The sequence below is a fragment of the Eulemur rufifrons genome, chromosome 6 (genome assembly GCF_041146395.1).
Source record: "Eulemur rufifrons isolate Redbay chromosome 6, OSU_ERuf_1, whole genome shotgun sequence".
NCBI classification, from domain to species: domain Eukaryota; kingdom Metazoa; phylum Chordata; class Mammalia; order Primates; family Lemuridae; genus Eulemur; species Eulemur rufifrons.
The window spans coordinates 40,231,320-40,246,918 of NC_090988.1; the positions used below are offsets into that span (position 1 = coordinate 40,231,320).

A 15,599-nucleotide genomic window follows, 5' to 3' on the forward strand; every position below is an offset into this window, starting at 1 on the left:
AACAAGGCAGGTGGCTATTTGAGGAAGAGAGAAGTGTTTGAAAATAACTTAAGCCAAACGTGTCATTTCCCCACACCATACTTGCCTTTCATTCTCCACCATGAAGGCTCTGATATGAAGGAGAATAAATGCGAGTAGAGAAATCTGAAGGCTGGCCTAAACGACGAGAGTGACTTATTTATGAGAAGTATAGTCTCATAATAAGTACAGTCAGTTAAGCACACTAGGTAGATGGACCTCCATGTGAAATGAACCAAAAACTTTTTTGCAGTAGTGAAATTAAACATCACTGATATATAGAGACCAAAGAGATGTATTATACCATCTTTGGGCCAGGCCACAGGCAACACTCTGACCCTCCATTGCGTATTTCTGAAGTTAAGAAGAGAGAATGTTCTGTCCAGTGACCTGGATAGAAAAAGTCTCCTCCTGTAACTACTAGTTTCTCACTTCCCTTCTTCCAGAATTCCCTGGGCCCACTCCTCCTCCATGTAAGGGGTTCTGTGCACTGGTGATAGACTCATGAGAATCTGGGGAGCTTGTGGTTCCTAGAAGGATTAATATATACTCTGCTTTACCCACACCAGGCCCAGTGAACATAGGCTTCAGCTTGACTGGGTCACCTTCTCACAGGGACACCTTCTTGCTGAGTCGCTGCCGTCTGCCTGTAGAACCAAATGCCATCTCCTTTCCTATCCCTGGATGAGAAACTCCCTGATCCCAGAGGAGTCAGACAAAGGGATACTGGCCTTGTGGCTGCTGAGCTTCTTCTAGCGATATAGGGGGAATCCTGGAATGTAGATCTCCTTCCTTCCCTGCTCCCTGGAAGTTCCTGATGTTCCTCAGGACCTCGGTCTGTCTCTCACCCAGCTCAGACTGCTGCTGGGCCAGTGGTCTCTGCATAGCCAAGGTGGTTCTCTAAGGACTCCTGTCCGCACAGGGTCTGAGATGCTTCTCCAGAATTCACAGCTTGGTTTTCCATGACTGCAGGAAGGATATCTCGAGCCAATGGTAACTAGGAAGAAGATTTTCCTCAAGGGTCCCACATGGCACCTAGGCAGTGGAATAAATATATTGAGTTGTAACCTTGACATCATTACTTTCTCAAGTGGAAATACATTCCAATTTACCTGAGTTCAGCATGTTTTATGCTACCCTAACCCAGGGGTCCCTGATGTGGCACTTCCTGGCTTTTCTCTGCTGTAGCTCCGGAGCTGGCTTGGGCAGCATCAGGGCATATAGGAGAGAATTCTGTGTTCTGCATGAGGCCCCCATTCTGGAGTGTGAGACCACAGTGTTCTTACATTAAATGCTCACATTAAAATATAAAAATAAAGCAATAAATAATATAAATCACCCCTACATGACAGAATATAATTAAACATTGGACAATATATTTCACAGTTTTCAAAAACATTTGCTGAAATGATTAACTGATAAAATCCTCTACCTTTTTTAAGTTAAAATAAGATTGTTTGAATCTCAGGCCTGTTATCTTAGCACTCTGGGAGGATTAGGTGGGACTATGGCTTGAGGTCAGGATTTAGATATCAGCCTGAGCAAGAGTGAGTGGCCCTCTCTACTAAAAATACAAAAACTACCCAGTCATGGGGGCATGTGCCTATAGTCTCAGTTACTCTGGAGGCTGAGGCAGGAGGATCCTTCGAGCCCAGGAGTTTGAGGTTGCAGTGAGCCATCATGAGGCCACTGCACTCTACCCAGGGTGACAGAGCAAGTCTCTATGTCAAATAAATAAATAAATAAATAAAATTAAAGTAAATGTCTTCAGTCCCCCAAATTTTGTTATAAGTCTGCATCAGTTTATTTGCCATGAAATTAGTGGCTGTTGATGAGATAATGTTTGTGAAGGTTAATAGGGATTAGTCAGAGGTGTTAAATCAACACTTTCCTGTTTTGAAGAAACTTAATCATCTACACTCACACCCACCTAAAGACCACCCAAATGCTATCACTGGAAAGAGGTGGGTGTGGTCTTCAGGGACTCATAAAAGGACAGACACTCCAGGAGTCTAGCTCATTCCTCTCCAGAACTCACAGAGTGTCTTTGGAGCTCACTGAGGAGACTTCTGAAACCCACCACCACCACAGTTTGAGGTCCTGGTCCCTGAACTGACTTCATATTATTACTTCTACAGCAAACATTGGTGAAAACCTTCATATATTTTTTAGGTGAGTACACAATTTACAAAAGAGCAGTTCCTGCTACTTCCCCCACCCCTCAAAAACAAAACAAAGCAAAACAAACCAATTTTCTGAATCTTAATGTATCCGTAAAGTGTGAATTTTTTAATGAAATGATCCATTTCTTTTAACCCATTTACAAACTATTTTGTCATCTGTCTTGCTATATGTTTTTGGAATTAATCTGATGATCCATTTTGGTCTGTAACTTGATATATTCCTTGTCTGTTTACATTATAAAGACTCAGAAAGTAGTTTCAATATAAAACGTTCTGTAATTTTTTATTTAGGGTAGATCTTGTAAATGTGTTTGGAGTATTTTATTTTATTTTACTGGCATAAATGTATTACATTCTACTATACAAGTAGTAATGTATACACAGAAAAGAAAATATTTGGCCATATGTAAGTAGATGATTCATGGAATGATTTGGGAAAAATTTTGTTCTTGAGTTCTTGTAAATATCTCTCTACAGAAACCTCAGTGTGACTTACAATTAAAGAAAGGAGGAAATGAATAGTTCTGCAAAGTCTCACTGGCAAGCATGCAGAAAAGTCAGACAGAGAGGAACAGCATATTTTTATAGTGTAGAAATAAGAACTCAATTTTTGAAAATAATTTCAAAGGCAGTAGAAAATAATGCTATGCTCTTCTCCTTAAATTTTTTACTTTTATTTTTTCATTCGGGAGTGTTGATAAAAAGCACAGCAGAGCAAACGTGAAAGCTCAGTGCAGTTGTCCCTTGGTGTAGGCAAAGGATTCGTTCCGCGTGGCCTTCTCCCTGGTCCCACACTGTTCTCAGGGCAGAGCCTGAGTACATGAAAAGTTGGCCCTCCATATACTGGGGTTCCTTCTACCATGAATACAGTATTTTGGATCCGTGTTTGGTTGAAAAAACCCATGTGTAGTGGAGCATGGCAGTTCTATATCCCCTGTGGTCCAAGGATCAACTGAATGTTTCTATAGAAAGATTTTACGTGAAATTTGATCGAGTTTTACAAACTTAAATTCTATTAACACTTTTGTATTTAGAAATTGATTCTGAGTGGTGGTTTGATTGAGATAACAAAAGATATCAAGGGGGAACATGGGTTTTGTGACTAACTCTTGCATATGCACATTTTTCATGCATTTTTGTCAATAGTTACAATAAAAACATTTTCTGGATCATAGTGACAGACAGAAGACATACAGATAATGGCCTTTTGTACATTTTTGCATTTCATCAACTATTTTTTTTAACTTTTATCTGTCTCATAAAGACGTTGCATTAACCGCTATATCTCAAATGGACAAAAAATTCCTGGAGTAGTAACCATATCAGAAAATGCTTGTTGATTGAATTCACATAGCTGCTTAGAGAACAATAGTTGTTTGAATCGCCAGTGTTATTTTAGAGATGGGAAGCTAACTCATTTTAATTTTGGTCAGAGTTATGAATAATTCTGCTTCAGCACTGACAACAAGAGTGCTTTCAGAAAAGTCAGATAGGATGATTTTAATAATTAAAAAAAAACCAATGAAAGTGGATAAGCTTCATTAGCTGCCCTGCCCTAAACCAATCCCTGGCAGGTAACAGTGTGGCTGATTTCCAGACCACTCAGTGCTCACCCCTTGGATCTGGACGTTGGCTAAATCCTTGAAGCCCAAGCAATTTGGGGGACACTAACCCCTCACAATATCTGAAGCTCTTTTATACAGGAAAAAGGAGTTTGGGGAGGTGGATGTGTGTTGATAAGACCACACACAGATCACTGTACAGAGCGTGATCTTTCTTTTTGTCTTAGTTTTCTACTACGGTCCTCTGTAAACTGACGACTTTTGTGCTCCAAAGTGAAAAATATTTTTAAATCACAACCTGATTCAAATTTACCTAGATATTTGTCTCTCCAAGGCAGAAGATTAAATTCTTCCGATTTTCTTCTCTCAGGAAAATGGACTCAGAAATCACACAAGTCTTCCAGACAGAACTCACCTGTCCCCTCTGCCTCAACTACCTTATAGACCCAGTCACCATAGACTGTGGCCACAGCTTTTGCAGGCCCTGCCTCTGCCTCTTCTGGGAAGAAGCCCAGACTCATGGATCTTGCCCAGAGTGTAGGAAGCCATCACAGCAGAAAGACGTCAAAACCAATATTGTTCTCAAGAATCTAGTGTCCATTGCTAAAAAAGCCAGCCTCTTGCAATTCCTGTGCTCTGAGGAGCAAATGTGTGGGACCCACAAGGAGAAGAAGAAGATGTTCTGTGAAGTGGACAAGAGCCTGCTGTGTTTGCTCTGCTCTAACTCCCAGGACCATGGGGCTCACAGACACTGTCCAACTGAAGTGGCAGCTGAGGACCACCGGGTAAGTGATGCCTCTGAGAGCACGTTGACAATGGGTAGGTAGTAGAGTTAAGAGACTGGAAGGAAGCTGAGGATCATGAGGATGGTCACCCCACTCTTCACGGAGTTTCAGATACTATTTTAGGTATGAATGATGAAATTGTGAACAGTATGCAAGTATACCTGCCTTCATGAAATTTGCACCCAAAGGGAGGGTGATTAAATTAATGGTCATTTTTCTTTTTTGAGTATTAATATATTGTATCATGCTTAAGGCACAGTAAAGTTACCAAAACTACAAGCACTCAGAGACTTATTTTGGAAACATATTTAAAATACTGGACAAATAAATGGAAAGTCAGTGCACTACAAAAGCCGGACACTGGCATCAGGAGAGGCAAGTTCTGAAGCAGGATGCTTCACTGAAAATGAGCCACATTACATGAAATCTTCTTGCCAGTTTCCTGCATTATTCCACATTCTGAAATCTCTCAGAATTGATAATTATGATCAAGGACAAGCAGTACAACATTTGACTGTCCCACCCTCCCTAATGTACTTCTGTGTAACATCCCTTGCCTCTCTACACCGGTCAGGGTCTGAAATCTATGGTATTTCCTTCTCTGCTGCTCAAATGTATTGTTCCTTTGCAGGAGAAGATCTTAAAGCAGATGAGTTCTTTATGGAGAAAGATCCAAGAAAATCATAGAAATCTACATGAGGAAAAGATGCTAATCCTCCTGTGGGGGGTGAGTATGAAAACATTGCTCCTTGACAACCACTTTGAGACCAACATGCTAGAAAACATCCACTAAGTACTCGAACTGAAATTTTCATAAGACACAAGATTCTGTGGTATGTGTATTCATAGGAAAAACAATTCGAATTTCTTAAAATAATTGTTCAGGTGTTCAGGAAATGATTCTCCAGATAGATTTAAAATCATCTGAATGCTGAAGTACAAGTGTTTGAAATCTATGGTTATTTCAGGCAGAGATTTCTGTATGACGTGAACTGTATAAATTAAAGGGTATATAATTGGGGCTGAAGGCATTTCATAATGCTGAACTCAGTGATGGGCAGAGGGAAGAAAGGGGGTGTGAACAGTCCTTTAAGAAGTGTGCCTGTGAGGGTGAACTCAGGGACAGCAAGGAGCCACCTGATGCTGCAGGTTTGAGTAGGAGAAAACTGAACATGGTGAAATGCTGACCAGAAATGGGGGAGGGGGATACCAGGGGGAGTGAGAGAATGAACAGATAAATATTGGGAAGATTGACACAATGGCATGAGGATTAATGTTCTTAGAATGACAGGGCACTATGGTGCCTATGACCTTAGATTCCAGGAAGAAAGAAAGCAGGATAGAAGTCAGTTTGAGGGTTTGGCTGAACATTTTCCTAAGATACCCTTTGTGTGATGGCTTTTTATCCTGAACATAATATATAGATGGTTTTTCTGCCTAGACTAATTATTGAGGCTGTGAATTAAGGAGGTTTGAGACTAGAGACTCATTTAGTAACAGAGATCAACAAATTAGGTACAATGATTTAACAATCAATCAGAAACTTCAATTGTTTTCAGGTGGTATTTCAGATATGTGAGGATAGATATAAAATATTTGAAGCCTGAAATCTATCAGTTTTTCAGGAATTTATGAATTAGACCTATGTTGAAAGAACGGCTGGTTTATCTCTTCATATTTTTAAGAAAGAATGAAAAATAAGTGAAGGAAGGAGCTGGATGAATGTGTGGGTTCTAAGAAATGGGAGGACGAGAATTAGGGTGCATGTAGCTGATTAGTAGAGAACGTGATTCAGAGAGAAATTGATGAAGTTTAAGTGGAGGAGGCTGAGCTGGCCTGTGTATGTGATCTGAGAAATCCCTGTCCCTGCAGGGCTATGTGTCTCTACGGGAAAGGATAATCAGGGAAGAGTACAGGAAGCTGCCTCCAGCTCTCCAAGATGAAGAAAAACAACATGTAGAGAGACTGAAAAAGGAAAGCCAAGAGATTTTTCAGCAACTCAATACAAGTGAAGCCAAAATGGATGAAAAGAGGAAACAACTAAAAGAAATGTATAGGACACTGGTGGAAATGTGCCAGAAACCAGCTGTGGAGCTGCTTCAGGTAATAAGGGATGATGTGCCTTGAAACATTTTACATTAGCTGACATTTACATCTTTGCCCTCCAGTATTTCTTTGGTATGGAACAAATTACTCATGGAAATTCAATTTTGTCTCCATTGGGAAATGAGTAGAATTTTAGGAAAAGCTAACATTTTCTTCATGCTCCTGTTTGGAAGTCCTCAGTTTCCAATGCCCTTAATTTGAGGCACGCTGTCCTTTGGGACAAGCCCTGGGAAAGACCAGTTGCAGAGGCTGGTGTTTTGCAGCAATGCAGTCACTGCCGATGTCTTTCTCTTCATTCCAACTCAGGGTTCTGAATCTGTCAAGAATTTAGATTCTCTGATTGTGTTTACTGGGATAATGCCTAGAGACAAAAATGCATTTATTAATATAAGGAAGTTTGGGGTGATAGGTTTGATACTTTTCTAAACTTTCCCATACCCTAAAGTCAGGATGGGAAGAATAACTAATATCTGAAGTTGTCTAAACTTTCCTTTTTTTCTTTATAGGATTTCGGAGATATACTGACAAGGTACGTTTCACCTTCAGTATGAGCAGGGGCACCAGGGAGGGCTGTTACACAGGTCTAGTGTTTTCTTACAAAGTGAAAACATAATTTATTAACAAATTAAAAATCACGGGTGTGTGAGTGCATGTCCGTGAGTGTGAGAGTGTGTTTGTGTGCTATGTTTGACATTTTTTCTATGCCTTTGTATCACAAGTTAGTGTCCCTCTTCCCTCTCCTGTGACTCAGGGGTTATGTGTTGAAGGGCTGAGTAGAGATGTTACTAGAATACAGTGGCCTGTGTTTTTAGGATTCAGAGTCACAAACATACAGAGCTAAACAAGCCACCCAGTTACAGATAGTAGCAGAAAGAGGCAAGTAATTCTTTTGAGGCAAGGGTGGAAACAGAAGAAGACTAAGAAAGATTTCCTAAAAAAGCCCCAGTCCATCCCAGGATTGTGTACACTGCAATGTCAGAAAGGGGATTTGATGGAGCAGTCCCAGTTGGAATCTGTTATTACTTAAACACGGACACCGGACAGATTAACTGACTGAACCTGCCTCCTTGCAGGAGTGAGTCCGTGCACAAGCACCTGCCCCAGCCTGTGAAGCCAGAGCTCAGTGCAGTGCCCATCACCGGACTGCTGGACAGGCTCAACTGCTTCCGAGGTGAGTGTCAGCCCATTGGAGGGACCACCATGCAGTGTCTTCAACAATGGTTTCCTATGGGCCAGCTGTCCCCCTGCAATGATCTGTCATTGAGAGGAGAACAGCCTGTGAATAGGCTTCTATAGCCACAGTTGTACTAGCATTGTGTGGACACAAGTAAATGAAGGTTGGTGAAAGATAATGAGATTCAGCCCAGTAATAAATTGGGTAGAAAAAGACACACAGAAAAAAAAGACTCCATGGAACATAGAACCATTCTCTGATACACTGAGAGTTCATTGAGTTATACAGAACTGATTATTAACTCAGGACAGTGCACATTCAAATCAAGTGCAGTGAATTATTGTGGTAGAATTGCTAGTCTTTTATTTTTAAATATATTCCAGTTAAAGTTTCATAGTCATTGAATTTGTAGTAATGTGCGCTTTAATTGATATAATTAAAAAGACAAGAATGATTCTCTATAACTAAACATAAAAACTGTGAACTTATGAACAACAATAAAGTGATTGGGCAGTCAATGAGGCTTTATACAGAACTCCGTGATAGACCACAGTTAGTTCAGCAGGAAAAGGATGACCAGGCCTTAATCAGGCATAAAAGCCAAATAATGCTTAGAAGGAAGTCACTTCCAATAATGTATATTCAGATTTTCTCTTCATCTTAAGTATCAACTTGCTGGCTGAACTGGCAGAGTACAATATCCCTGGCAAGGTGCTAATGTCCTATTTAGAGCTAAGAAATGCTCTGGTCCCCCACTTCTCTGCCCCGAAAGAGAAAGGGCAGTGGAGGTAACTTGTGTTGTGGTGGACTTGGCTGCATGCACAGGCTTCCAGTTCTTCAGGTGTCAGGAAAAGCTGCCAACCAAAGCAGGCATCGCCTCCTTCCCCTTTGTAGTTCCTGAGCTTTTAGGAATTGTTTTCCTTGGGTTAGGTACTTACTTCTGCAAATATTCTGGAAGCCTTTGAATTCAGTGCTTTTCCAGGCAGAAATTTTTATAGCAATTTCATCTGTTGTTTTCCAGTGAGGCTCGATGTCAGTGCTCCCATCTCCTGTATTTCACTGAAAAACTGATTTTGACTAGACTGTTCTCTTCTTTTCACAGTGGAGATTTCCTTCCATAATGATATAACCAATCACAGTATCAGGCTGTTTGATGATGTGAGAAGCTTGATACTTAGACCTGATTATCAAGATGCATCTTTGAATTCTAATGGATCTAACTACTTTGCTATGAGGGGAGTCCAGGCCTTCACCTCTGGGAAGCATTACTGGGAGATGGATGTGGATGACTCTAACAATTGGGCTCTAGGAGTCTGTAAAGATTCCTGGATAAGGAAGAATGCCACATTGTTGGAATTTAAGGACATATTTCTTCTTTCATGTGTGGAGGAAGATAATCACTGTTATTTCTTCACCACCTCCCCGATGGTTCCTCACTATGTGGAGAAACCTCTGGGCCGGGTTGGTGTGTTTCTTGATTTGGAGAGTGGAAGTATGAGCTTTTTGAATGTTGCCAAGAGTTCCCTCATATGGAAGTACCCTGCTGGCTCCTTCTCTTTCCCTGTCAGGCCTCTCTTTCTCACTGGCCACAGATGAGCAGGGGTGAGTCAGGGACCCGACTGCAAGTCGGGGAACTCCATGTGCTGGGGAGCCCTTCTCAGTTGAAGCAAATCAACTTTACTTTACTGTCTTCTAAGTTTTGTCTATTCTAACATAACTTCATTTTACTGTTATTAAAAGTGTAATGCAAAAACATTTTTGGTCCACTTTAAGTCGAAATCATCTATTGGGGCCCATTATCTAAAATATATACTGTGATGTTTTCCTTGCTTTGTGAATCTATTGGGTGGAGTTCTGAAAATATCAAATGTGTGTTTCCAACTTAGTGGTCTAATAGAAGAACTCAAGTGTGAACATCATGGACAGACCTGGTTTGTTTATGCATCATTGGACAGTTTGATTTTTTTCACAAATAGCATGGAGTGTGCTTACACAAACCTAGATGGCATAGCCTACTGCACCTAGGCTATGTGGTGTTGTGTATTGCTCCTAGGCTACAAAATTGTAAAGCATGTCACTGTACTAAATAACATTCAACTGTAGCACAATGTCATGTATTTGTGTAACTAAACATATACAAAGAAAAGGTACAGTCAATTTCCGTACTATAATCTTAGGGGACCACCATCATATGTATGGTTCATGACTATATATGATTTCAGAATGGCTGGCTCTTTTCTTTTAGAGCAGTATAAGTTGCAAAAATATAGGAAGTGACTCATAGTCAGGCTATATTTTCAGCAGGTCACACAGTGTCTAGGACATAATGAGCATGTAACAATATTGGAATGGAAAACATAATGTAACAACTGTCTTTTCAATAATTGTCATTTACAGTGCATTGCTCTGTAATCTCCACTATGATGTCATCTAAAATGCAGTATTGTCACTGAATTATTATTGAGAGGATGAAATTTATTTCTGAAACAATATGGTTTCAATGATTTCTCACTAGTAGGCTGGGCACAGTGGCTCACGCCTATAATCCTCCTCCACTTGGGAGGCCGAGGCGGGTGGATTGTTTGAGTTCAGGAGTTCGAGACCAGCCTGAGCAAGAGCGAGACCCCGTCTCTCTACTAGAAAATAGAAAGAAATTATCTGGACAACTGAAAATATATAGAGAAAAAATTAGCCGGGCATGGTGGCGCATGCCTGTAGTCTCAGCTACTCAGGAAGGCTGAGACAGAAGGATCGCTTAAGCCCAGGAGTTTGAGGTTGCTGTGAGCTAGGCTGACACCACAGTACTCTAGCCAGGGCAAAAGAGCGAGACTCTGTCTCAAAAAAATAAATAAATAAATAAATTTCTCACTAGTAATAGAGAATAGTAATACAAATAAATGCTGTAAAACATTAAACAGTCTTTGAGATACAGGGTAAACCAACTGGATAGGAAAGGTTAAGGGCAATCTGGAATAAAGAAATGATTGAGGCTAGTGTTTCTCAAAATTTTCTTCCAGTTCCAGCAGCATCAGTATCACCTGGAACTTTTTATAAATGTAAATTCTTGGTCCATACCCAAAACCTAACGAATCAAAAAGTATGTGCATAAAGATTACAATCTATGGTTTAACAAATCTTTCAGGTGATTATGATGAGTGCTAAAGTTTGATAAACACTGATATAAGCTGATTTACAGATGCAAAGCCTCAGTGTATTTCTTACAGCTGAGAAGCAAAGTATCACCAGATTCAATTTGATTCAGTAATAGTGACTATGTATTTCTTAGTGAAAAAGCATAATAGCAGAGGTTAAGGTCTTCAGTAGAATGTGGTTTGTTTATGATCCTAAATAGAATGATGATAAGTCAATCATTTTGTATAACAGATTATTTTCATCAACATGCCTACATTGTTTTAATTTTTGAGTCATTTACTTATAATGCTAGAGGAAAAATCTTTTCTTCAGTTTAGAAAACACAGACAGTAGACTAAAAAATTCAGATGTAAGTAAAAAAATTATGAGTTCAATTTACCTTTTTGATTATTAGTCATAAAAACATTGCAATCAGATACACACTTATGTTATTTTTGGATTTTTTAAATTGCTGACAATACCATTGTATGAGGAGAAAATTCCAGGGGCTTGTTGGATACATATATATTTTCTACTTTATGTGGATGTCAACAATGTTAGAGCAGTGTTCTTTTATGGGGCAAAATATCAAATATGTATTGTGACATATCAGAGGCAGATTTTATTGTCTCAGGACAATGTATAAATTAAGCCAAGGGCTACTGATATAGCAATAAGAAGATAGAACACAGAAATCAAAGGGCAAGGCCTCGATTCCCCTAATGTATAGATGCTGATTTATGACTGAATAGGCAAGCATCGCAAATACATGTTAAAATTAAGTCTTTCTAAGTAAATATGCTCTGATATTTATTTAATATTGTACACAAATATTAATTTCGATTGTATCACATTCAATGTATAAGGCAAATTGATCATTTTTTACAGTGAATATTAAAAGGGTATTCTTGGATTTTTTTTTAAGCTATGTGGTTTTTCTATGTTGCCCTGAGTTCAAATTTCTGGGCCCAAGTGATCCTCCCACCTCAGCCTCCCAAGTCGCTGAGACTACAGGCACTTGACACTGCGCCCAGCTAGAAGAATGGCCTTTTGCTCCTATGTTAGAAAGTGATTTCTTAAAAAAGAAGTGAAAATTCAAATTCCAATAAGGGAAAGAATGATCTAATTCTGGAAATCACCAGGCAAGGCAGGGTTATGATGGGCCTTATTGATGGTGATCCTGGAATTCCCTTCTTTCCTGCATCATTTCCTTAGTAATGACCTAGAAGGGCTCTCTTCCCACTTGGTACTTCACATGGGTCGTGATCGGGTGGTACTTATCCTGCACCCACCCTTTAGGGGACCTACTCCTCAGAGTGATCCAAGAGCCTAGAGCCTAGTTTTCAGAATAAGATAGGATCCCCTACCTCAACACAACCAAAAGCTGGCTTACATAATTTATTCAACAAAATAACCATCTAGCAAAGGCCAATGTTGATACATAGTTACCTGAGAACAGGGTAGGACAAGAAGGGTGAGAGGGAGGAATGAGTAAAAGGGATGAGAAGACTTTCTGCAGCAATGGATGTGTGCACTGCCTCGATTTTACGGATAGTTTCATAGGTGTATACATATGCCAAACTATTAAATTGTACCTTTTAAATATGTGCAACTTTTTGTATATTATGTATATCTCAATAAAAAATAATAATAAAGAGCATTTTCTGTGCATTGGAAGAGCAGAAAAATCTGTAAACCAAACTCTAGATTTAATAGAGTTTCAAATGTTAAAGATAATTGAACATCCAGTGAAAGTAATTCATTTATGGGAAAACCTGAGAGCCTGATGATCCTGACGTTTGTGTGGATGCCCCTGAAAATGTTGGTTTCCACGATTTCTCTGGACGCACAAAGACAACGGAGGTGGCCCACGCTTCCTATCAAACCTAGAATTCCTGTGTAAGAAGACACTGCAGAGACATCCACATTAGGGAATATCCTCAGGGTCTGCCCAGATCTCTCCTAGCTTCTTTAATCTCTACAAAACCCAATCAGGAAGACATTGGGCCTCAATGGGAATGAGATAGTATGCTCCAACATGGCTGGGGGAATGATCCAGCATGTTCTTGCAGGGGTAGTGGGAGTCCCCTTAGGCCTGGATTTTGAGGGTACTTAATGAAGGGAATCAGAACACAAAATGGAAAAAAAAAAAAAAAAGAGTTTACTGGATTGGGTAACTGTTTACCTTATATACACCCTGACAAAGCCATCACAGGATGGGGCACACTTGCTGATTGGTGGCTCCAATAGGTCTGAAAGAAATCAGTGGTCTATGCTAAACACCCTTGAAGTAGCTAAATTGCTGTGTCAGTTGGAAGAGGATAAGATTAAAGGCAAAAGAATATTTATATGATGGAGGAGATACATTATGAGTCTCAACAATCAACCATAGGAATATGTTTCTCTGGAATTTGAAGAGGACCCATCATTCAACACTGTCCTCAAGAAAGTGCTGCTGAGAAAGAAATTGTTATCATTAAGAAGTTCAGTGGAAGCCACCCTCTCCTGTGCTCAAGTGGTCCTCCTGCCTCAGCCTCCTGAGTAGCTAGGATTACAGGCACATGCCACCATGCCGGGCTAATTTTTTGTAGAGATGGGGGTCTCACAATGTTACTCAAGCTAATCTAAAACACCTGACCTCAAGATATCCTCCCACCTTGGCCTCCAAAATTGCTATGATTACCGGTGGGAGCTGCTGTGCCTGGTGGCATATGTGACTTTAAATTATGTCAGTCTCCATCATTTTAAGTCTTTTTTTCTCCTTTCCTAAAGCTTTATAGAGGATCTTCACCTTTCCATAGTTTACACTGATCCTCCACCAGAAATATCAAAATCAACACTATGAAATAAAATTATGCTAATTTTAAGCCTCAAAATAATGAAATTTTCTTAGACTGTGAATCTAAAATACTATCTATTTCTTGTGTTTTCTTGACATGATCAATTAGTACTTGTTACCTACAATTTAGGAAATTTTAATTCTCACAATATTTTTATATTAACTCATTCATTTATGCATCTATTTGTTCTCACATATGCATCCTGCACTATGTTCTAAGCATTGCATTGGATAGTGGGAATGTAATAGCACATAGGACAAAAAGTGTGCTTATTATCTTTAAATTTACAGTCTATTAGCAATAAGTAACTATAAATTTAATGAAAGTTTGTTGAATAATATGAAATAATATAGTATGTTCAGAGTGTGTTCATTAAAGAAATGAACTCCTGATCTATGGAGTCAAGGAGGACTTCGCTGAATAACCTGTGTTTGAACTAAGAAGTGATCAATGACTATGAATTAGAGAAATTTAATCTGTCAGAGAGTTGGATCTACTCATCTAGGTCAGACTTGAAGAGAAAACTAAGAATTTTTCATTTTGTTTAGTAATCTGAGATATTCATCACTTCATTTTTCTATCCTAGCCCAGTTCAAATATGTGAGTAAAACACATTGTTTACAATGCGGATGAGCCCTGGAAACATAATGTTAAATAAAAGAAACAAGACACAAAAAGCCAAATACTGTACCATTTAATTTGTATAGAATGTCTAGAACACACAAATCCACGAAGATCTAAGGTAGATAAGGGGTTGTCAGGCTGGGAAGGGGAGAATGAATAGGATTAGAGGGAGGGGGAAGTGAATGGGGAGTAAATGTTAAAGGATATCGGGTTTCTTCTTGGGGTACTGAAAATGTATGAAATCAGATGTTTATGATGGTTTTATAACTCTTTATTGAAATAAAACTTAATAAGTTTATACACTCAACATGGTTTACCCATTTCATAACCATACAGTAATTACATTTTCAAAAGTTACAGTGAGATCCAAAACAGTCCTGCAGTCTCACATGAGAAGGTCTCAGGATTGAAATTTCCTCAGACGTGGGAGTTCATCAATAAATCAGCATGAAACATGACTCTTCATGTGGAACCAAGGCGAGGAAAGGCTTCAGAAGAAAAGAGAGAGAGGGAGGAAAAAGATATATATGAGGGAACATTTAGAAACATCACAGAAGCTCACAGTTGCATTGACATAATCCAGAAACACCCCAACCTGTCCCAGAGGCCTTTGCACACACTGAGCTAAGGGTGGGGAGTTGGTGCAGAGATTACAAAGATTACTCCTCTTTGAAGAAAATAGGAAAAAATTTTCCTCAAAACCAAGAATGTTATTGGTATCTCTTGTCCAGGAATATTTACAGAGTCCCAGAATCCAGTTGGAGAAATATGTCACATCCACTTCACAGCAATGCCTGCCAGAAGTGAAGGCCTGAGGTCCCCAAGCAGCAAGGCTCTCAGAGGACTGGGGCTCCCAGGGTGCACCATAATGGTCATCTCCAAATATCACACTTCTCATGGCCTCAGAAAGGCCTATATAGTGACCAGCCATCTACTTACTCAACAGATTTTCCACTACAAATAGAGGCAAAAATCAGATCAGCAAGTGCTCTGGACATTTCATGAGAGTAATAACAGACCCTCTTTTGTAGCAGAGGTAGCCCAACACATAAGCAAAGCCCTATGTTAGAAAGGGATTTCTTAAAAAAAGAAGTGCAAAAATCAAACAATCCCAAGATATTATGACTGTGTAAAGGGAATGGTGTTATTGTAGTCTAATGTACTTGCTAAAGTGT

The 15,599-nt window shown here is 39.5% G+C and overlaps 1 protein-coding gene across 1 annotated transcript; it reads left to right on the top strand.

Annotated features, from left to right (window-relative positions):
- The first annotated feature begins 4,137 nt into the window (after positions 1 to 4,137).
- Positions 4,138 to 9,424, top strand: LOC138383935 (tripartite motif-containing protein 43-like). The gene is made up of 6 exons (XM_069469081.1): positions 4,138 to 4,548; positions 5,180 to 5,275; positions 6,421 to 6,651; positions 7,161 to 7,183; positions 7,728 to 7,825; positions 8,931 to 9,424. The coding sequence occupies exons 1-6, from the start codon at positions 4,138 to 4,140 to the stop codon at positions 9,422 to 9,424; spliced, it is 1,353 nt and encodes a 450-aa protein (XP_069325182.1).
- Positions 9,425 to 15,599: the final 6,175 nt, after the last annotated feature.

What these genes read in the sequence shown, in the direction of transcription:
- LOC138383935 (XM_069469081.1), top strand. Translation starts at nt 4,138, where the DNA reads ATGGACTCAGAAATCACACAAGTCTTCCAGACAGAACTCACCTGTCCC. An exon ending in TTCGGAGATATACTGACAAG is followed by an intron (nt 7,184 to 7,727) that starts GTACGTTTCACC and finishes GCCTCCTTGCAG; the next exon opens with GAGTGAGTCCGTGCACAAGC. An exon ending in CAGGCTCAACTGCTTCCGAG is followed by an intron (nt 7,826 to 8,930) that starts GTGAGTGTCAGC and finishes TTCTTTTCACAG; the next exon opens with TGGAGATTTCCTTCCATAAT.